The sequence below is a fragment of the Furipterus horrens genome, unplaced genomic scaffold, assembly GCF_987537825.1.
Source record: "Furipterus horrens unplaced genomic scaffold, mFurHor1.1.pri manual_scaffold_6, whole genome shotgun sequence".
In the NCBI taxonomy this organism is placed as follows: Eukaryota; Metazoa; Chordata; class Mammalia; order Chiroptera; family Furipteridae; genus Furipterus; species Furipterus horrens.
Window position 1 is genome coordinate 186,998,482 of NW_028327176.1, and position 23,421 is coordinate 187,021,902.

Consider the following 23,421-nt stretch of genomic DNA (forward strand, 5'->3'; position numbering starts at 1 on the left):
TGCTACCCCAACACAGCAGTGTTAGAATATAAATTACATGATTGCACCTGATCGATGGCTCTGATTTATCTGTTTTGCCCTGTCCAGAAAAAGTTGGGAACAATAAAACTGCAAGTAATTATTTAACTAAAGATTTACCTGCTGAGTGGACTTGCCATTTAAGTCTTTGAACTGAGCTACAATTAAGTGCTAAGGACTCCGGCACAGACTGCACTGGATCTGACATGAGAGGGACATAAGCCACCTTCTGCCACTGCTACTTATTGATGGGGGCCTCTTTATTACATACAGGGAAGCGTGACAGGCTCATGTGCCATTGTTCTTGACAAAAACCATTTGATGTTTATTGACTCTTTGAACAAATGTCCCTGAATGTTTGTTGACTTATGTTATCATTCAGAAGAGGGAACAGCAAACTACCACCTTTGGGCCATATCTGGCTTGCCCCCTGTCTTTGTAAATAAAGTTTTATTCGTGCTGTTTTGTTTACATATTCTCTGTGGCTGCCTTTGCATTAGACCAGCCGAGCTGAACGGTTGCAACAGAACAGATGGCCTGCACAGCCTACAGTGCGCTCTCTGGCAATTCACAGAAAAAGTTCGCCGATTCCTGAAATACACTAATAAGATAAAGCTACACAGTTCCTGATAACTTATAAAGGTTTAATTAGCTGTTAGTCTGGGCTTGGTGTCTGGAGTAATCAGCCACACATTTATTATTCAACAAATATATCTTAAATGCTTACTGTACGTCTAGTTCATGGGAAACAGCAGGAAGCACTGCAGACAATTCTGTGTCCTCGTGGAACTTACACTGCAGTGAGATGAGACAAACGATAAACAGAAATAAAATAAGGATTACGGGGAGCGTTAGGACTGTGTTCCCTGTGAGGAACGTAGACTTGCACTTGGTAGTCCTCGCTGCCGCCCCCCCCCCCCTTCTTACATTGCTGGTCGTGTGCTTATTTACCAAAAATATACATTAGTCTCTTTACACCCAATTGTTTTATACTAAAATCCCAATGTTTTATTACTAAAGATATTCAGTTTGAGTATCTTGATCCAGTTCTTAAAAGCTATTTTTAATTAGAACAGTTTTTCTCAAAACCTACCATAGTGTAAAAGTTTAAAAGAAAATACTAGAAAACAAAATCTAACAGTACATTAAGAAAATAATGCACCATGGCTAAGTGAAACTTATTCCAGGAATACAAGGTTGGTTCAATACAAACTCCATTAATATTATATACTGTGGAAGTAGATTGAAGGGAAAGTATCATCACCTTTAATAAAATTCAACACCCAATCATGATTAAAGCACTCAAGGAAATACCAATGAAGGGATACCCTCTCACCGTAGTAAAATGTATATGCTTTAGTTTAGAGCCAGTATCTTCTGTAGCGGGAAATTATCAGAAACATTTCCACTAAGATATAAACAAGACAGGGATGATTGCTCTCTCACTCCTCTGCAGGAATGTTCTAGAGGTGTTAGCAAGTGCAGTGAGACGGGAGAACTCAAAGGCATGAGCATAGTCATAGAGGAAATAAAACTCTCTTTTTACAGGTGATATAATGGTAACCCCAGAAAACTCCAGAGAATCAATGAAAAATTAATCCAAACTGTAAAAGAATTCAGTGCAGTGGCAGCAGCAGGATATACAATTAACTTATAAAAAGTAACAGCCTTCCTCTGCACAAGCAATAAATACTTAAAAGACATAACTAGTAGAGAAAATCCCACTTGTCATAGCAACAAAGATTAAATGCTTAGGAGTAAACTTTAGTGACATAAAATGTGCAAAACTTCAATGTACCTGAAGAAGCCAAAGGAGACCTGAACCAATGAAAGCCATCTCCCAGTCATGGAGAGGATGAAGCTAATAGTCATCGGGTCTCCGGAAGTTAATTTATAACATCAGTGCGATCCCGGTGACATCAGCAAGCTGTTTTGTATGGTTGGACAAGGTGACACTGCAGTTGATGGGGAAAAGCACATGTGCTAGAAAACACTGAAAATGAAAAAGTGGGATGGGAGTTTGGGGGGCGGGCCTTACAAGACATTAAATCATCCTTTAAGAGTAGATCTTAAAGTTTTCATTACAAATGATCATACTAAATCCATCTCGTACCACACACAGAAGTAAACTCCCAAACTTAAGGTGAAACCGTGCGTGTACTTGAAGAAACTGGGGTGAATTTTTCTTTAACCTTCTGCAAAAAAAAGAGCTGTTTAACTATAGGGACTCAAAATACAGAGGCAGTCAAAATAAAGATTGATAAATTTGACTACTTTTTTAAAAAATTTCATCACAAAATATAGCATAAGCAAAATCTAAAGATAAGTGACAAACTAGGAGAAATATTCACAATTTATACCACAAAGGACTCACATTCCTAACATATATAGAATTCTTTAAAGTTTCAGGAAAAAGGACTCAAAACCCAGGTAGAAAAATGGTGGAAAGACATGGACAAACAATTCATTAGAAGAAGTATGAAAGCCCTCAGACCATGAAAGTGGGGTCAAACGCACTCAGAAGCAGAGGGATGAAAAATCAAAAATACCAGATACCCCCTCTCACATATAAAGCAGATCAAAACATTGCTGGTGAGAATGTAAATTGCTTCAGAGCTTCATGGAGGGAAATATTGAAATTTAACTTTTTGACCCAATACTCCACGTCAAGAAATTTGCCCTTACCATAGACTAAGATGGACCTTAAACAATTAAAAAATACACATGCAAAAGGTCGGTAAGCACCTCTGCGCCCATCCACAGGACAGTGGTTGGACAGACAGCGGGGCACTCACACAAAGGAGTGCGTACACCTGCCTAAAACAGAACGTTGCAGACTGATAGGAAGTGCTTCCCAGATGTGCTGCTAAGTGAGCAAAGCAAAGCCCCAGAAATGTGTGGGATCTGCTACCCTTTATGTATGGAAGACGATAATACAAGAGAATGTGCAGGGAATGTCTCATTTATGCAAAAATATGTAGGGAAGGGAAACCGAAAACTAGATTGTTATTGGTAGAGGGCAGGTGGCAAAGGGGGTGGAAAGAAGGAGAAATGGGAATAGCAGATAGCAGGGATGAGGAGGTAACTCTTCTGCACCGTCTTTGTAGAATGCTGACTTTTAGAACCATCGGAATATTTCGCAGGTCTCCAGACTCCCAAAACAAAGCCGATTTAGGATGTAATGGGAACTCAGAATGGATGAAAGCCCTCACAGTGGGCTCTGTTTTTCCCAAGAATATAGATTAGTGATTCTGAAATTACTTTCTGTATATAATAAAATTTAACAAATAAGTAAATTGATTTAGATACCGAGAATTCTTACCCTTGGAGAAGGCAGTTACGAACAAGGAAAGGAAGGCTACAATGTATTCTCTAGTTTTGGATTGGAATTAGAGATACTTACATAAATTCATGGTAATACACACACGGAGAATTAACTACCGAAATACAGATGTGTGTATGTGCAAGTTAGTGTACATACAAGAGGGGACACCCCCCCCAAAAAATGGAATTTATTTATTAAAAAATTGTGTCTTTATTCTTACGTGTTTAAACTTTAGTCACCTTCAGAGTCCTCCCCATTTGATGTAACACAGCTATCGAGATGTTTTTTCACTGCTCAAAAGTTTTGAGCTCATCCATTTGGATGCCTTTTAGTGCTTCTGCCATTTTTTGTTTCATCTGACCTCTTCTTCCACCACAGCAAAAAAGCCTGCTTACACAGTTGGTCTGTTCACTGTGCATGGCAGTATTCTCTTTTAAAATAACGACCTAATGATGTTTAAAAGATTTTACTCGTGCCGAACGTGTCAGATGAAAATCCATGGATGTGAAGGTGTTTACTTAACTTGGTTGGCGCAAAGAGCTCCGAACTCTCTCCTTTACGTGGACCCGGATGGATCATCGGCATCGTGTTTCTCAAACACGTTTTCTGACTCGTCATCTACTCTGACCAGCCTACGCCTGTGCTTAGGGAGAGTGAGGTTATTTCCTAGTAACGCGAAACTGTCGGTGCGAACACGGGGGTAAAGGCAAATGGAGGGTTGAAAGCAGTTGGGCAAGGCTGACTTTTCCGCGAAAGGTCCGTGGCTGTTTCTTTAAAGGTTGGATTTATAATAAATGAATTTCCTCATGGCTTTACATGGATGTTTGTCTTAGAATTGCACCAACAGCCAGGAGCTCTGCTTGGATGTGGCAGGATTTGATGAAGTCACGAGATGAGTTTCAGACAGCCTTTTTTATTTCCAGTTGAAGTACTGTGTGTATGAGCGGTGCCTTGGGCGTGCGCAGTGTGAGGAGCGCGGTCCTCTCTGAACGCAGAAGTGCTGTTTGGTTTTACTGTCACGTGTCCCTGCATCCAGCCTGTCATGCAGAGACAGCCCCTGTAATGTCAGCACTCTGTCTCCTGCAGCCGCTTCCCCAGTGACGTTTCTACGTCAGGATTGGGCTGCAGAGTGCTTTCAACTTCTAAACGGACTGTGGATGGGGGCCTTGGGGGATTTCGTGGGAAGCACATGACCCAGAGCAGGCACGCAGCCGCGTTTGTGTGCCTGTAACCCGGTCGATGACCAGTGTTTACCCTGGAAATGCTTTTCACCCGGACTGTTCTGTGTTTTTTACTTTACACTTGAGTTGGTATCGATGCTAATTCACTGCAAATGTCTGAGGGAAAACGAATGGGTAAATCCTGTGCTGTCTGCGCGCATCTTTACCCCCAGCTGGCCTGGCGCTGGCTCTGGTAGAGGTGGAGTCACGGTGACCGTAAATTCAGGATGAGAGTGGCCGCTGAACCCCCGGAGTGCTCAGAAATACAGTAATACGTTTGACATCCTTTTCTAAAAGCGAGAAGCATAAACTTTCAAAAACGGTTCGAGAATGTTTTTATGGTTATATTTTAACACCTATTTCTAGCTATGATCTAGGTGGAAAATCATTTCCCCGCCTCTCTGGCTGTCACAGATACAGCTGCTGTTAAAATGAGTCCTGAGTGACAGTCTTGGAGACTCTGGGGATGGTGCTCTTCCTGGTCTGGACCCCGCGGCCTGGCCTGATAGCTGCCGTGGTGCAGAAGCCCAAAAGGGCGGCTCAGTGTAGACACCAGGCTCTGCGTCATGACCTTCACTAGAGCGGCCTGGTGGTGATCTCAGTACATTAATTTCCTTCTCTGCTCCATTGTCATTCTCTCGAGCCCTGTCCAGAGCTAGGCAGGAGCAGGGGCGGTGGTGGCAGAGTAGTTATCGGCTTGATCTAGCACGGTCACGGGCTCCATGCCAGGGAGACGGATACGTAAATTTCTCTGTCCAATTTATTCTAGCAAGGCGGGCAGGTGAGAAGATAAAACAGCGTGGTCTTCATGCCACGAGAGCTCGTGCCTTGAGGACTGAGCTAAGTTCAGGGCCTTTTTAATTCTGTACTTTTAGTCATAGAGATGCGTCTGAACCTCCAAGTCAGAATGTGAGTTGAGATCATGAGGTACCTCTGATGAGTCTTAAATTTCAAAATCCTGTCTTCTGTCCTCAAATGACTAATTGTCTCTCTTTAATTACTAAAATAATAAGTATCTTTTTCTTTAATTCGTGTTCTCAGGTTAAGGGCCATTAAATAACCAAGGTTTATTAAATATTTGTTATGCTAATGGAGGGATTAAAGGAGTAAAAGGCATGATTCCTCTTTCGAGGAGCTTACATTATAGTTTGAAAAGACCAACTGAGCGCACATTAAATAAATGGAAATCAAATAGGTGCTGAATAGATTCTGTTGCTTTATTAGCAATAAAGATCAAGAGAGATGCAGAGTATTTCCTTCTTTAGTGATAATATACACTGTATTTAGTAGCCCGATACTTTATGTTTTTTAATAGAGATCTTGTAAGTTTATTTTAAATCTCTTGGTTAATTACAAAGGATTTTAGATATCAATTTTTATTACTACATTGAGTAAATATTAACAAGGGAAAACTGTGGGCCGCTATGCCTGCCTGCCCACTTAGAGACGAGTTTAAACTTGAGAGGATGAGTTCCATTCATCGGTCTTACGGACAGCATTGTTAAATGCAATGAAGAAGTGGGTGCCCAGAGACTGCAGCTACTAATTGGTTTGTCTGTGAGTTTGGGAACTCATCCAGTGTGAAACTGAACTTTTCTGGAGGTCATTTGCTAACTTATGTTTATACATGTTTCCTCTTCGTTTTACACACACACACACATACACACACACACACACACACACACACACCCCACAAAAGGGTGAAATATGCTTTTGGAGCTCTTGTCTTTTTCTATGCGGGGGGAGTCGTTCGTTCCTTTTGTGATAAAGACTAAGTGTAATTGTGTCTTGGTTTTGCACAGTCACAGTATTAATGCCAAGGGTCCCCCACATCCCTCCTGTGTCTCACAGGCAGTCAGATGCCTCCTCAGCCACCGGGGAGCCAGGCAGAGCCGAGCGCCCACCCCGCCCTGAGCCAGTCACCGATGCCCCAGGAAAGAGGTGAGTGTTCTTCGCCTTCCAGCTTCCGTACCTTGTGTTGGAGTATATGAGGCACATGTGAATTTGCTTACCTATTCATATCCTTATAAGTTATTTTTAAAGGATATTTTGTTTCCTCATCAGATGAACGAAATAAACAAGAACCTACATGTAACAACAAATATAGAAAAGAAGGATGCTTTCTTGCAGGTTGGGTGATAAAAATGACTATTGGTGATTCAATCTGGATTGTGGTTCTAATGAAGTAAAATGTTAGAATGTATGTGTACCTGTTTGATCAATGATTTGTTCCATGATATTTAATATTAAAAATGTAAACACCTGGTAAGGCCTCGTATTATAAAATTATAGGATCTTAGAACTGGAGTCATCTTGAAAGATCCTGGAGTCCAGTCGCCTCAATTTACAAGTAAAGAAAGTAAGGACCTTAGAGGTTCATCCTCATGACGTCCTCGTTCTCACAGGCCAGTTAGTGCCGGAGCCGGAAAACAGAACTTCCCTCTGACCTGTAGCTCAGGTCTGCATGCCGAGCTCCGTACATTACTGCCTCTGGCCTGCCTTTGTTGATCTGTCTGTTTTTCTTCCCGTCAGTAGTTAAGCTGCTGGGTGGTGGCTGTGGTGCAGTGATTTTAATGCAGATGAGCGGAGGCTGGGGGTCCCCCCCCTGCCCCCGCACCCCTGTGCTGGGCAAGGGCACTGCCCACTGCCTGAGAGCCAGCCTGCCTCTCCCTCTCCACGGAAGATGCCACCTCCCTTCAGTCCTCTTCCTCGCACACGCGCCCAGAAGGCAGAAGTTGGTAGCTCGGTGGCTACTATTTAAAGGTTCCTGGCCCCTCATGTTTATAATTAGTGCTCTGTGAGTTACACAGGTGATGATTGCCCCTAGTGAGATTGTAAGGTTCAGTCATTGTACGTGTTAAGAACTCAGCAGCACATCGTTTAGAAAGCAGTGCCAACGAAGAGATGGGTTAGCCTCATCTACACATTGTTTGTGCCGAAATGACCGTTCAGTGGGAACGAAATACAATTTTCTAATACTTTACATATTTAACTTTTTAAACCATCATTTAGTGTGCAGTTAATACTTTCCATTTCCTTATCAAAGTACTGTAGTATTTTTTAATAATGGAATAGTTGATGGTTTCCAAGCTTTAGGGTGCACAAGAATTGCCTGGAGAGCGTGTTGAAATAGCTTGCTAGGTCACACCCCTGGGTCTCTGATTTGGCGGGTCTGAGGGGGGACACTTTACCTCTGCATTTGTGACAAGTTCTAGGTGTTGCTGCTGCTGCCGACCGGGGGACCGTACACTGAGAACCGCTGCTTTCTAACGATACTGCAATATGTTTAATAATTGTATGATGTGTGCACTCGTTGCTCTGGACTTTCTGCTGGGACCTCCTCTAAATCATTCTTGTATCTCACATCCTCTCTGTTATTGCTTGTTTTGTGTTGGTTCCTCACATGACGCTGGTCGTCTGGAAGACATTACGGAAGTTCATGGAAAGCACACTGAGGCCAAGCGTGGGGGGGCTCTCCCCAAGCTCCTTCCTTCACCGTGGGTTGTGTTCGGGGTCGGGGTGGAGAGGAAAGGACTAAAGAAGTTATCCTGCTCAGCCCAGACCCAGAGCTAAGATGAAGCTCTTTGTGATTTCATTTAATCCTTACTGTAACCTGTAACATCATTCCCACGGGGAGAGTTCTCCTTCTTTTGCCAGCGTGAAAGGATAAGAGGTACCTTATCTGAAAGTATTATAATTCTAACCTTTACCTTTAAGAACAAAAACAGAGAAACCCTCCAAGAGCCTCCAGCATCTTCCCCAAGCCCTTCCAAATGATATGTGTTTAAGAAATTTGAAAATATCGAAAACCCAATGTCAAGGATGAAACAACAATGAGGAAACATAGTTAAAATAAACTTTTAACGCAAATGAATGTATTAGCAAGGCAAATCGAGGGTTTTCCTCCCACGTCACTATATGGAAACTGCTAGGTTCATGTGTTTGCTGGTTGTTGTTTTTTTGCCTCTATCTTTACTATATAGTATGCTTTGGGTAACTGATAATGGATACATGAAAATCTGGTTAGTTACAATGACCATGTCCTTCCAATAGCAAATATAAATTTTACAGTTTGCTAAATCTCCATTTGTTTTCATGAACATGACCCTTAAACTGTCTCTGAAAGACTGTGCTAGAGACATCACTCTGTGCGTCTCTGTGTGCCTTTTGCTGGTGGGGCGACCCCTGAAAAGGAAAGTTTTGTATTTCAAAATGACTGTTGGATGATGCTCTGCCATGTCTGAGCTAAATTTCCTTAACAATCGGGTAGCCAGCCATACATCTGAAACTAATGGGGAACGGTATTGAATATAGAGTATAATTGGAAAAAAAGATGCCAGGCAGGATTATAGCATTGTTCCATGCATACTTTTTTAGTAATTGTATTCCTCACAATGAAAAAAACAATACTGGGTAGCAAGAAGTTTTTTAAATGGCTTTGTTATTTGTTGAAATCTAGGGGAAAATGTTAGCTCGTAATGACATTTGAGCAGGTATTTTAATGGCAGGTGACACAGTCACTTTAATGTTTTGCTACAATAATAAAAATAGTCTCGTGCTTGTTTTTACCATCGTGGTACGTGTGCCAACAGCACGGACAGCGCCGAGTAGGGCTAGGGACACGCTTGTTAGGCAATTCCCCAGTGCGCTGATCTCACGTTTTAAAAGATAATTTAACTTCTGTGTGCCTTTAGAATTGTCTGTCCCTCACCCCCATTTAGGGAGATGACGATAGAGGCAGAGAAGAAAAAATATATATTGGTGAGGTAGCATCTTATTTTAAAAAATGTATTCTTTCCCAGACACCCTGAATCTTGACAGACAAGTTAAGAACATACCTTCTTTATTACTGAGTGCTAAAATAAGCAAATTGAACAGATCCTTTTATATTCATTTTGTTTTAATAATAAGATTAAGCTTTTACCGTTATACACATTTTTTTAATGGCAAATAGTCTAGAAACACCCTTGTCCAGAGACACCCACACAAGGCAAGAGAGGCAGCCTGCCTGGGTTTGGAGGTGCCACTTCCCGGGTCCTCCTCACAGTCCTCACGGGGCCCTGCGGTGCTGACGTACTGACCCGGGGCCCGGGGCCCTGCCAGTGCAGGAAGCTGTTCCCCTCCCTTCTCCGCCCTCGTAGCCCCGGTCGGGAGCAGCAGTTATTTTAAAAACTCCGTACTCTGTTTAGGAGGATTTTGCAAACCCGAGGCTGTCCTAGGATCCGAACCAAACTGGCCACCATGAGGCTGCCTTCTCTGCTCGAGGTGGAGCACAGAGGGACTGCGCTGGCCAGGCGCCCCGCACTGCGCCTCACCACGCACCCCGCACAGCGGCTCCCCGGACACCCCGCACTGCGCCTCCCCGGACACCCCGCACAGCGGCTCCCCACGCACCCCGCACTGCGGCTCCCCGGGCACCCCGCACAGCGCCTCCCCGGGCACCCCGCACAGCGCCTCCCCGGACACCCCGCACAGCGGCTCCCCACGCACCCCGCACTGCGGCTCCCCGGGCAACCCGCACTGCGCCTCCCCACGCACCCCGCACAGCGGCTCCCCGGACACCCCGCACTGCGCCTCCCCGGACACCCCGCACAGCGGCTCCCCACGCACCCCGCACTGCGGCTCCCCGGGCACCCCGCACTGCGCCTCCCCACGCACCCCGCACAGCGGCTCCCCGGGCACCCCGCACTGCGCCTCCCCACGCACCCCGCACAGCGCCTCCCGGCACCCCGCACAGCGGCTCCCCGGACACCCCGCACTGCGCCTCCCCGGACACCCCGCACAGCGGCTCCCCACGCACCCCGCACTGCGGCTCCCCGGGCACCCCGCACTGCGCCTCCCCACGCACCCCGCACAGCGGCTCCCCGGACACCCCGCACTGCGCCTCCCCGGACACCCCGCACAGCGGCTCCCTGGGCACCCCGCACTGCGGCTCCCCGGACACCCCGCACAGCGGCTCCCCGGACACCCCCCGCACAGCGGCTCCCCGGACACCCCCCGCACTGCGCCTCCCCGCGCACCCCGCACTGCTCCTCCCCGGACACCCCGCACTGCGGCTCCCCGGACACCCCCCGTACAGCGGCTACCCGGACACCCCGCACTGCGCCTCCCCGGACACCCCGCCCTGCGCCTCCCCAGGCACCCCGCACTGCGCCTCCCCGGACACCCCCCGCACTGCGCCTCCCCGGACATCCCCCGCACAGCGGCTCCCCACGCACCTCGCACAGCGGCTCCCCACGCACCTCGCACAGCGGCTCCCCACGCACCCCGCACAGCGGCTCCCCGGACACCCCGCACAGCGGCTCCCCGGACACCCCGCACAGCGGCTCCCCCGGCACCCCGCACAGCGGCTCCCCGGACACCCCGCACTGCGCCTCCCCGGACACCCCGCACTGCGCCTCCCCGGCACCCCGCACAGCGGCTCCCCGGACACCCCGCACTGCGCCTCCCCGGACACCCCCCGCACTGCGCCTCCCCAGGCCCAGCAGGCCCCCGCCCCCGGTTCAGTGTCCTCCTTATCTGGTGGTCCTGGGTTCGTCAGAAGACGCCAGGCCCCATTTCCCTGCGCATACCCGGGTGAAAGCAACGGAGTCTCTAGTTTCATGTTTTCCGTCTGTAACAGTGTGTGTGTGAGTAAACGCCGATCAGCCGTCACGGTCACCGAGAGAAGGGAAGCAGGTCCCGCAGTGACGGGCCTCTTTCCTCTTCTGCCGTTGTCTTCTCTCTGCTTCCGCCCGCTCTCCAGCGTAACGCCTGATTCCGTGCTCTCCTGTCCGCATTTTATGTGGTATCGCAACGCCTTACTGACTTAATAGAGTCAGCTCCGATTCTGCGGGAAACAAGGGCAAAACCTCAGTTTAGGGTTCTGTAACGCATTTATTTTATTTTAAAGCAAACTTTCTCTATAGACTTCATAGAATGACGTAAAGAATTGCTCTTAAAGCACCTCTCCGGAAAACCCACGTACAGTGGTATAAATTACGCTGCCTAAGCATTGGAAGAACAGTTACGATAACGCTTCACTTCCTGAAATAAATGTTACAAGAAGAGTGTAGCTAACGAGTTTAGATGGGTTTTATCTTTATTTCTTAACCTTTAACGTATATGTGTTTAAAATTGGAAAGAGCAATAAGAAACGGCTTATGAGTATGTTGTTCTGTTTTCTAAGAGGATTTGGAGGGGATATGGTGTAGTCACCACAGTAGACAAATAAGTGTAATTATTATTAACATCAAAATGACCTCATTTTTGACCCCCATAAGATGTTAAGCTTAATGAAAGTAGCAAATGCCCTCCTAGTTTATTGGGTTAGCAATTAGGTGAAAACATTTCAAGAAGGCTTATTTATTTGGACAGATGTAGAGGTCAGAATTAATTTTTTGAAAACCTTTTAATTGAATTCCCTTTTAATTTTCACAGTGGTATCTAGTTAAATATTCATGCTAACTAACGCTGGTGGCTTTCTGAGGGTCTGAGCTAGATCTGGGTTCTCAGAATCAACATAGGTTACCTAACCCTTTTCATCTGCTGTGCCGGCAGGGACTTCCGTAGTGCAATCCCAGAGTATTGCAATAATTAGAAGGTGGTAATGAGGATTTAATTAGTCCTTGAGATACGCTGGAGGCAGAGCCACTGAGAACTTTCCCTTCTGGACACAACTGCAGGCAGTGGACGCTGCTGCAGGGGCCGCCGTGTGCTGGGAGCGTGTCCTATTGCCGGCGGCAGTTCTTGGGCACGTTCTGTGACTGTGGGGTCCGTGCAGAACGTGTCCTGGGTGAAGTCTTACAGAATTTTTGAGTAGCACCCCACCCAGCCTTCATTCTTACCCGCCTACGTGACAGCCTTTGCCCCTGGCCCCCTGTACTGTCTAGGCGAAGTTATAGTGACAGTGTACAGGCTGCCTGGGCCCGACTGAGAACCGGCTTTTGCTGTGTCAGCAGTATTGTTAGCAAGCCAGAGAAGTCGTGCATTTACTCCGCAGTCGCAGGACAAGAAGAAAACAAGAAAATTTTGCAGTTTTAACCTCAAGTATTTAAATCGGACTTAGTTCTTGACGGCTGTGTGTCAGAAGAATGACCAAGTTCTCGTATTTTGGCACATGATCTTCACAGTGATATTTATCAGTAGCTCCTTTTTTGGATATAGTGACATTCTCCAGAAAGTGTGTAGCAGACAAGGTGGAATCAGGCATTTAGCTTTTAACTTTATTTTTTTAAATACTTATTTATTTGTTTATTTACTTATTTTTTTATTTTTAGAGAGAGGGGAAAGGAGAAAGAGAGGGAGAGAAACATCACTGTGTGGTTGCCTCTCAGTTGCGCCCCCAATTGAGGACCTGACGTGCAGCCTAGTCATGTGCTCTGACTGGGATTCGAACCAGCGACACTTGGCTCTCAGGCTGATGCTCAATCCACTGAGCCACAGCAGCCAGGGCTTAACTTTTTTTATTACAATTTACATTTAATATTATTTTGTGTTAATTTCAGGGGTACAGCGTAGTAGTTAGACAGTCGTGTACTTTAGAAAGTGTTCTTCCCGATATTTTCCAGTACCCACCTGGCCCCATCCCTAGCTATTACAATATCATTGACTGTATTTCCTGTGCCATACTGTACATCCCTGCGACTATTTTTGTGACTGCCAATCTGTACTTCTCAACCCCTTCACCCTTTTCACCCCGTCCCCCAGCCCTCCTCCCCTGTGGCAACCATCAGTCGGTCCTCTGTGTGTCTCTTTTAGATGTTTCCTTGCATGCTACCATAAAAAGATAAATCAGAATTTCTGTACTTCAAAAGTAGGAACTTTGTAACTTACACGTTGGGTAGATTGACCAACTAGCATATGCCTTCATTATTATTATATTTTTTCTTCTGCTAATCCCAAATGTTCACTGCCTTGGTATAATTTTATTCCTACTCTTTAACGCTGTACTTTGACTTTTTTCGAAGTCTGAACAGACTTCCTCATCAAATGTCTAGGCGTTCTATTTGCTTAGGGCAAATCTTGCTCTTACTTTTTAATACTAAGGGCAAAGAAAAGCCATCTCCTAAAATAGACCCAGGGTGTCACTATAACTGAGACTGAGCTCTCGGGGCCCAGAACCGAATTGTGTTTATGCTCCGCACCCCTGTGTCTGCAGAAGAGCCCATGCAGAGTAGCTATTCCCAAAGCATGAGCTGGGCAGGGGAAAATAATTCAGCCTTCGTGCATTCAGGAGTTTCAGATCTTTCTAAAGCACAAAACAACCAAAGAATAAAATACCTCTTGTTCTTACATTAAGAAGTCTTAGCATATTAATAAGACTTCTTTCGATTTTGCCATTGTAGGTCATTTGCTGTGGCATCAAGTGTTTCTCTATAGGCGTTTTGGTTTTGCACCAGATTCAAGGTATCACTTCCACCAGCATTCCGCCCAGACATGTTCCTTCAACCTTGCAGATGCCTGTCAATCGGAGCCCTGGTGCCCACTCCGGGAGCCTGACGCTGAATGAATTGTCAGGAGGCCACCTCTGACACCACCACCACCCCCCACACACCCCCCCCGAAACCATGCTCTTTAATAACCCAGGAATAGATGGAAATAAGTAACATTTTTGAAAAGTTTTTAATGCTACTAGCTGGTTTCATAGTTATTTTTGAATCTTAATTGACCTAACTCCTTAATTGTCAAGAACAGATTAAGTTAGTACAGAAATGAAGGAGGCCACCAAGATAATTTAAGTTAAAGAGCTGCAATTAGGATTTAAGGCTTCTTTCTGTTTCCACAATCTGTAGAGATACGTTGTTTCCCTTTCGGTTGGATTCTCTCAGGTTTAAGTATGACAGTAAATCTGCAGATTTGCTCTTAATCTGCCTTTCCAATTATGCTTGTATATAAAGGTGTCCTTATTTATGTTGTAAGCGTGTCATATAAAAGGATGCTGCCTCTTAGCACAAGGGTATTGTCAAAAGAGAAAATATATTCCTTTCCTCCTGTGTTGCTGTGTTAAGAAATTAATGAATCTACCCCCACCCCCAGATGCAATTAATTTAGCCTCTGCTCTTAATTGAGGATCCCTTTTGTAATAATCCATGACAGATGAAAATGAACTCAAATGGGAGGTTATATACAAGAGAGAATATCTAGAAAGCTGTTTCTAATTTCTTCAGCCTCAGAACTCTGGGCTGGATTGTGGACCAAACCAAAGCTAGTCAGCAATGAAAGAAGTCACAGTATAGGACTTGTGTTAGAGTTATCATTAAATTCCTATTAAGTCTACTGTTGAGAGATCTAGTCACACAAAAAATGCTGGGAAAACAAGTATCACATACAATAAAAGGAGATTTATATTCATGGGGGAATCACTAGTCTAAATTTAAAAGAAATGTTTAAAGATTGTATTTATTTATTTTTAGAGAGAGGAGAAGGGAGGGAGAAAGAAAGGGAGAGAAACATCGATGTGTGGTTTTTCTCTCGTGGACCCCCAACTGGGGACCTGGCCTGCAACCCAGGCAGGTGCCCTGACTGGGGATTGAATCAGCAACCTTTGGGTTTGCAGGATGATGCTCACTCAGTCCACTGAGCCACACCAGCCAGGGCTAAATTTTAAATATTTTAAAAGAAGCATAATTTTGTTAGTTTTGTTATACGCAATCCTTTCTGAATTGCCAATTTAAGCTTGTTTTTAATAGTTAACACTCATTTGTAATTGGCTCGTTATTCTTCAGTGGAAGTGTCTGAGAACATCTGGATCTTGGGTAAATTCAGCACTGTGCATTGCGTGTGCTTATTTATGACAAGATGTTTCTCCTGTGCCTTATGGGTCTGGCTCTCAGTGAAAGACCCTTGTCTGCCCGGTTCCCCAAACCAGAAAGCTAAAGGCATCCTCAGTGCCTTCTCTCCCGCGTCTGCCCCACACTCAGCATCACGGTCCGGGGACGCTGCCCCAGGGATGCTTTGTACACATCCCCTTCCTCGGTACCCACTGTTGCAGCCCAAGCCCAGACCCCCTGAGTTCCTTCAACCACCTCCCAGTGTCCTTCCTGCCCATTTTCCGTGCTGCCTCCAGAGACTGATGAGCTGTGTCCTCCCCTTACAGAAGCCCTGAGGGGCTTCCCCCTGCCTCCAGAGGAAGGCTGCCAGTTAACTTGGTGAGGGGGCCGTTCCTTTTCCCGCCCAGCCCCCCTTTCTGTCTCACTGTCTCCCGCCATGCTGGGCTTCTTTGGGGGGGTCTTTCTATAAGCCCTTCTCTCCCGCCCTGTTGTTACCCACACCTCCACCCCATTCCTACCCTGACATGGGGCCCCTCGCCTATCTTCACTGACCCTGGACGTCCTCGATGGCCAGGCACCCGCTGGGTGTTTGAGTCTGGCTTTGCTGAGTGAACAAATAAACGAAGCCATTACTCGTCACAGCGCTGTCCCATGGGCTGGGCCCCCCGGCCCCGTGCTGGGATTCACAGGTGAGCTCTCCCCACCCAGAGCTCTGTGAGCGCACGGACCACGCGGCCTCATTCAGTACCTGCTTTTCTCATTTTAGTCTCCAAGGAGCTTTGGAACCAAAAAATCTGGGTTTAGGCACAGCTTTACCACTAACTAGTTTTGTGATTTTGGACAATTCATCAAATCTCTGCTTCCTCATTGCAACTGAGGATTGGCGCGTCCCATGGATTTGTCGCGTGGATCAAATGCAACCCGGTATCCGGAAATCATAAATTGCAAAGCACTGCGCGTATATTAATAGTGAGCATAACCATCAGGCGCACGTGGCTCGGGCGAGACGTGGGTTGAAAACCTTTAAAAAAGTAGTTGCTTTGCTTCTTCCAGCTCATGGCCACATCGGTGTGATTGTCTTGGAACTCTGCCCTGAGGCAAACTTTTGCAGCTAAATCCCGAAAGATCTGTGTAAGGAGAGACTGGATATTTCGCCCTCACCTACCATCTGGGTCATCAGTCTGACCCCTCCCTGACTCTTCTTGTCTTCCCAGGGGTAGATGAGGTCAGCAGCTGAGAAGCTGTGTCCGCGGGTGGGAGAACCTAGATACCGTCTCCTGGGCCTCCGACTGTAGGGCACTGTGGTGGCCATTCTGCCAGGTCACCTGATGGCGCAGCTGGGAGAATGCTGGGGGGCCTTGGTCACAGCCCTGTACGGGCCATTCCTTTCTGTCCTCGAGCAGCTCACGGTGTGAGAAGCAGGCAGGCAGATAAACACTGGGGATATTAAAATGTAACAAGAATATTCTTCCAAATCTATTTTCCTCTCCAACTGGGAATCTGACACCTATTTGTGATGCGAAGTCCCTGTGTTTGTAGTCGGAGCCCCTCTGCTGCAGTGGCACAGCGTGGGACCATGGTTTCACAGGTGTGGGCAAACATCTTTGATTGAACTGGCTTGAAGAAGCGAGGCACCTCTCCTGTGAATTTCTAACAGATGCCAGCATGGAAATAAGCCAGAGGAGAGACATGCTTTGCTTCTTGGTGGCTCGTTGCACCTTGGGTGTGTCTTGGGGCCCCGACAGTGCAGGAGCCCTCTGCCAGCCACGGAGGCCCCTGCGGGGCAGGGTCACATGCCGTGCCGTCAGCTCTGAGCACGCTCGTTCTCCGGCGTTAGCCAGGCACGCTCGCCCATCCTTTGCTCTCTCCTCGCTCGTGGGCAGATGAACTATGCTTTGGGCTTCGGGCTTTTTCCCACACGAGTTAACGTCTTTAATGCTTATGTTGCAGAATTTGTCGCCTTGCGTGACAAGGAAAAAGAGATGCAATTGAAGGCTGAGAGCCATGTTAAATTGCCCTCCAGTTCAATTTTCTGTAATTTCCTGGTTTGGGGTCCTTATTTACTTGACTTTCTAAATCCGTTTCCTACTACTTTTCAACTTAGGGATGCATTCTCCTTGCCGCTCTAATTCCTCAGTGGCTGTGGGAGCTGGGACAACCTGTCATCGCCCGTTTGCATCATGGAGCTCCCCTCTATTTCCCCGTGTATCATCGCCCCCAAATTAAATATCATCTTACTCTATTTTTGAGAATGTTTGAAGTACGTACTTCTGAAGATAAACCCTGTGTCTGCCTTGTCCAGTAAAGAGTTTTCCCTCATTTGTCCTGCATGAAAATATTCCGTGTTCACTTCATCTCCCATAGGGGAAATGGAATTTATGTATAATGACTACATAAATCAGTAGCTTTTAACTTTTTTTATCTGCTAAGGTTTTTAGACAGTCACACTGGATCTTACTTTTATATAAGAAGTTTCTTTTTTACAGTTGAGAGAATTATATAGCTTGTTTTTTAACCCAGGAAAAATATCCACTTAGTAAACTACAAATATTTAGTATAATGCTGAAGAAAATTATTTAAAGTTCTTGGAAACTCACTTATTTAATAATAATATAGGTGAATATTTTAGATGCTGATTTTCTGTTGGGCCAGTTTTCCAAAATAACAACGAAGGGATTTTTTTTTATTTTTTTCATTAAGAAAAGAAAACTGTCTCTTTGGCTCCGTTTAACATAGGTCTCTATACTAGACACTGTGGTAACGTTTTCCTTAGTCTTGACTTAGCAGACTTGCGCTGCTGTGTAGTAAGAATTGATTGTTTGTGCAGGGATTTCCCATCAGTGCTATCATAAATATCCATCCATGGGAGAATGACCCCAAAGAAGACAGTCTGGATGTGCAGATTGCCTGGGGTCCTGGCCACTCCACCGGTCCCAACTTCAGTTATTGGGTGCATAGAAAATGGCATTCAAAAAAGTATCAGATTGTAATGAAGTATCTAAATTAACTCTACATGCCTTTGGAATAAACTTTGGGGCAAGTTGTTAGCATCTTACTGGATGGTGGGACCAAGTTTGGCTAAGATGGGACTCCCTGCTCCTGGGCCACAGTCTTGGGTGTTTTTCTTTTTAGCTAGAAAGAGAATAGTCTTCTTATTTCAGACCCTCGTCTCCCTGCAAACCCCACAAAAAACCCTAAGGGATTGATTCATCCATCGCATAAATGTTTACCAAGCTAGTCGTTGTCATGGGTGCCTGAGATCCAGTGGAAACAGAAGTCAAGGTCCTTCTTCTGAGATGTAGTAGTCATGTACTTGACCAGATCCCGTTCCCTCTCCCCGCCCCCTCTTTTTCAGTAGGTAAACTCCAGGGAGTAGCCCCATCCGGAAGGACTTACTTGAGTTTGATACCACTCAGAGCTGATCCGCACTGTCGTTGTTGGGTGTGTGGCCTGAAACTGACAAGCCTAGCATTTCCGAGCCAGATAACACGGCGGGCCAATTATTTCTGGAACCAGCTATCCGGAAAAGGGCACTGGTTTCTGGATAGTCAGCGGAGTCCGGGAAGCTGCTAGCAGCTGTAACTGGCTGTGGTGGGGGAGGTGTGAGGTGGGTGGGCCACGTGCTGCCTGCGCAGGGCATCAGGCCATTTGCCAGGAGGCTCACAGGTGTTGCTTCATCGCCTCGGTGCATTAACCGTGGACCAGGGACTCACGGCCCTTCCTGCCTTTCCCATGCTGACTGCTGTGTAGTAGAACCTGGCAAGGGAGGCTGGTTTGGAAACTTGGAGTCTTTCAGACAGGAAATAAATGGTGGGTTATGTGAAAAATAACATGCATACTAATAGCGATCACTTCTTGAGCCTCCAGTCTGTGGGGAGGCACTGAGCTCCGTGCTTCATGTGACATTTTCTCATTTAATCTTAGGAGGTAGACTCAGCTGTCAGCCCCATTTTTTCAGAAAAGGTAATCTAGGCTTGACTCTTAAGTATTTGCCCAGGGTCACCTCCTGTAAGTGGGGACCCCAGAAGTTGAATTTGCGGTGGCAGTGGAGACAGACGGAGTGGATGCTTACGGCAGGTATTTAGGTGTCAGAAATGACCATTTTCTGTCGCCTGGGAAACTGTCAACCGTCAGTTTTTCCTTCCTGGAATAGCTGCCTTGCTTTCCCCGGAGGGGATTCCTCACGTGTACTCAGGACTAAGGAGCCTGACGACCACATTTACAAAACTTTCTGCACAGAAAAGGGAGTGGGCTCTGAATGTAGGTGTTTTCTCATTCATTAAAATCGTGGTTTGTTTGCAGTTCCGCTCCAGAGACTCTGCTTGGTCCTGAGGAGACCAGTGTGGAGAGAGTGTGTTTTTAAAGCCTCGGCGCTCAGTCTGGGGGAGAGACAGTCACACGCGCACATGAGAGCAGCATGCCAACTGCTCTGCCGCAGCCAGCCCACGTGGTCCCTTGCAAGCCTGCGCGCGTCTGCCTTCTGGGAGGCCAGGGGAGGCGCGGAAGGGGCCAGGAGGCAGGGTCCCGAAGGACAGGCGGGGCTCAGTCACACGGCAGTGGGCGGCCGCCTGCTGAGCAGCGTGCTCCGCAGGGGACACGCTCTGCCATTTTGTTCCCGGGCTGTGCCACCCACCGGAGGGTGTCTGTGTTGAAAAAGAAGTGTAAAATATCAGAGTCGTGTCTTGTGGACGGAGGATGGCGGTGGATGGGGGTGCCCGTCGGTGAGAACGCAGGCTGCAGCAGCGCAATGCGGCCTTGCCCGTGGCTGTCGCATTGAGCAGGGGGACGGGACAGCCTTTGGGAAAGTGGGCAGGTGTGAAACCAACCGTTGGAAAGAGCTGGCAAGTCAGTGGGTGCCCCAGCGACTCCTGGGATTCAGCTGAATGCAGGAACTTGAGCTTCCAAGACGACGCATGACGAGGTCCACTTGGCTAGTCAGACGCATTTTTGTCTCAGTCGGGTCCCAGGAGCCGCCTAGTTAGAGGCACTGGGCCGGTCCTGCACATCGCTGAGGCTTCGACTAAGGAGGACATCTTCAGGGGAGCCTTCCTCGCCCCCAGGGCGAGTTGGGGCCTCTTCTACCTCACAGCAGGAGGGCAGACCCCACGTGGCTCATTGTGTTATCCCGGCGTCCGGCTCCATGCCCGGCACCTTAGTTTGTCATTTTTCCTTGTTGACACTTTTCAGCTTCTATTCAGCTAACTTGTAATCCTTCAGGGACAAGGATCTCATCTTTTCCCTGTTCTTAATGCTCTGACTCTTACCACAGTCCCCAGAGAGCCAGAGTTAAATCAAGGCATGCGGCCCGTATTTGTGTCACATTAGTGTGGATGGAGTCCCCAGTGTGACAGCTTAGATCGGAATCCCCACGGTGAATGGAGGGCCCGTGGCATCACTAAAAAGGCCACAGTAACGCCTTTGTGTCGCGCTTTCATGGTGTTTTCTGGCTCAGAAAAGCACTTTTGCATATGTTTTTCTTAGCCGACCCTCAGACTGATGTCGCAAGCCAAGGCGGGAAGTGTGTCCACTGTTTCAGAGGAGAGAGCGGGGCTTCTGATTCCAGCGGGGGGCGGGGTGGGGGGGTGTTTTCCCTGCTGCCTTTTCTCTGAGAGGCAGGTTCTGGTCATGCTCTGTCTCTCTCTCTGTCTCTGTCTCTCTGTCTCTGTGTCTCTCTGTGTCTCTCTCTGTGTCTCTCTCTGTCTCTCTCTCTCTCTCTCTCTCTCTCTCTCTCTCTCTCTCTCTCTCTCTCTCTCTCTCTTCCTGAGGGGGAAGCTCTGGTTTTTCATAATTAAAAATGTGCCTCTTCATTCGGAACATGTTAGGACAAGTGTTTGGGACTATACACACAGTATGAAGGGCTCAAAAATAGTAAATTCATTCACATAAACCTGCAGACTTCTGGACAAAATAGGTAAACCATACTTTCATATGGAGTTTCTAAGATGTTTTTGGTATGTTCTTGTATATAATGTAAATAGTAATTGTCTAAAGTGGTACTTTTTTCCAAAGTGTGACTTTTTCATGTTAGCTGTTTACCTGGGGTATATAATTCTGTAATACCTCTAGTACCTCTGGTGATTTAATATACTTTTATAATATGTAGGAAATTCATTTTATACTTGCTAAAAAGTTTGACTTCAGTGACTTGAAACTAGAAAAGTTTTACACCTTTTATAAAAGCAGCTTTATTTTCTTAGCTGTCAGTTTTTCTATGCACAGAAAGCTGCCATTTTATAATGGCTTTTTCTAAAAGAAGAAAATAGAATCAATTAAATATGTCACTGCAAATAGGTAGAAATTTTTTGATTTCTGGAAACATTTTAACATTTATTTCATTCAGAATAAAGGTTAAGACGAAACAAAACAAGGAATGCCCCCCAAAAATAAACATGGAAATTATCGGTCTGGATTAGATTTTTCCCGGAAGAAAAATGTTTAAGCGAGACTCACAGAGAAGCAGAGCTAGAAGGAAGCCCCCCTGCAGACACTGGTGTCTTCCCTCACCCCGCACGATGGAGGGGCGGGCGCTGCATCCCGGCCGACGGGGGTGGCCAGGTCTCGCGTCCTCGCCCCCATACCCTTGCTGCCTCACCAGGCTGCCTCCCTTGCTTCCCCTTTTGAATATATAGTAACACGAAGGGCTGCTAAGGACTGAAAGCGTACTGTGTGCCAGGCGACGCCATACCACTTGGAGGAAATACCTCACTTAATCCACACAGTGGCCTTCTGTGGTAGATATATTTGTCCCCATTTTACAGATAAGGAAACAGAGTTTTTATCTTTAGGATAAAGAAGTAGAAATACTTCTTTTTTAAGCTAACTTCTGCCTCCTAACTTTACATCATTTCGTTTAGATTATTACGATATTCAACAACTTTTTAAAATATGGTTATATCCATAAGGATGTCTTTTTTTATTGGCATAGAGTTGAGACATAGAGTCACCAACAGAAAGCTGGGCGATTGGTGTCAACAGTTCTAGAAAACAGCAATTAAAAGAAACTTCATTCGTGATACAAAAATACAGAATCAAACACACATTATAAACTGTCTCTGAGCGGGAATTAAAAAGCCATTTGCCGCGGCGAGAGGAGCCCGGTGGTAGGAGACCAGGATGTGTGGTTTTAACCCTTTTGGGATTTTATTCAGTTGCATCAGCACTGGAGTAACGTGGGTTCCACATACTTAAATAAAAAACAAACGTCGGGATAAAACCAGCCTGTTCCTTCTGGCTGGAAACTGCACCAGAATACGTAGGGTATTTAGGAGTTAAAAGTCCTGGCAGTTTGCAGACCAGAAAAGTACCCCTGTGATTTCTTCCTTTTGTATATCCCATGACAGGTTCCAGAGCACTTCCCCATTTATCTCTGTTGATGGGGAAACTGAGACTCATTTGATCGGCACACACCGCAATATGTTTACCTCCGCATCCTTTTCCCCTCCTGGGTCTGAACTAGGGACACCCGGGGCTGACCTGGGCCTCTGTTCCCATCTGGCTGCCCTGACATGAGCAGAGCTCAGAAAGGAGCCGGGGCGATTGCCCCCCTCTTTCCTTGCCTGGGGACGACTGGAAAGGGGTGTGCCTGACTGAAAACGCCAGACCAGAGTTCAGGAAACGCCTCTCAGCGGCGCCGCTGCAAAAGCACGCAGAGAAGAAGGAAGCTTTCCCATGTCAGCGTCTGTGGACGGAGGTGGAGTCCATACACCATGTAACCTTGGCCCCAGGACGCGGAGTTCGAGGCGAGGACTCCTTCATCTGAATTAGCTCTGGCCATTCCACCTCTTCTGGAGCCTTTTCACGTACTTGGTTTCCTACAGAATGCCAGTCATAGTCCAAGTGGAACATGGCGTGTATATTTTTAAGGACTGACTAAATAGTCAGAAATAAAGAAACAGCTTTGCCCAAGTAGAATCTTAGAACTCATGCGAACAAACCTGAAGCCTGTAGTAAGTGCCCCCAGAGGCCACAATAACTTAAGAACAGGCACCGTTATCAGAGGTTGTAAACCCTTCAGCATGGGCACTTCCGTGGCTGAAGTGAAATTTCACGCGAATTAAAGGACCTGTATTTGCCTTAACTAATGAAGAAGAAAGCAGTCATTCTCTGA

At 46.5% G+C, this 23,421-nt stretch overlaps 1 protein-coding gene across 9 annotated transcripts in view; it reads left to right on the top strand.

Annotated features, from left to right (window-relative positions):
* ARID1B (AT-rich interaction domain 1B) overlaps positions 1-23,421 on the top strand; it is a 403,225-nt gene that overhangs the window by 304,620 nt on the left and 75,184 nt on the right. For 7 of the 9 annotated variants that reach the window (XM_090280021.1, XM_090280013.1, XM_090280019.1 and 4 more), the window contains one exon: positions 6,415-6,504. The exons of the other annotated variants lie outside the window; for them this stretch is intronic. In XM_090280021.1, the coding sequence (XP_090136147.1) occupies positions 6,415-6,504 (90 nt within the window). The remainder of the gene's footprint in view (positions 1-6,414; positions 6,505-23,421) is intronic. 9 annotated transcript variants of the gene reach the window in all.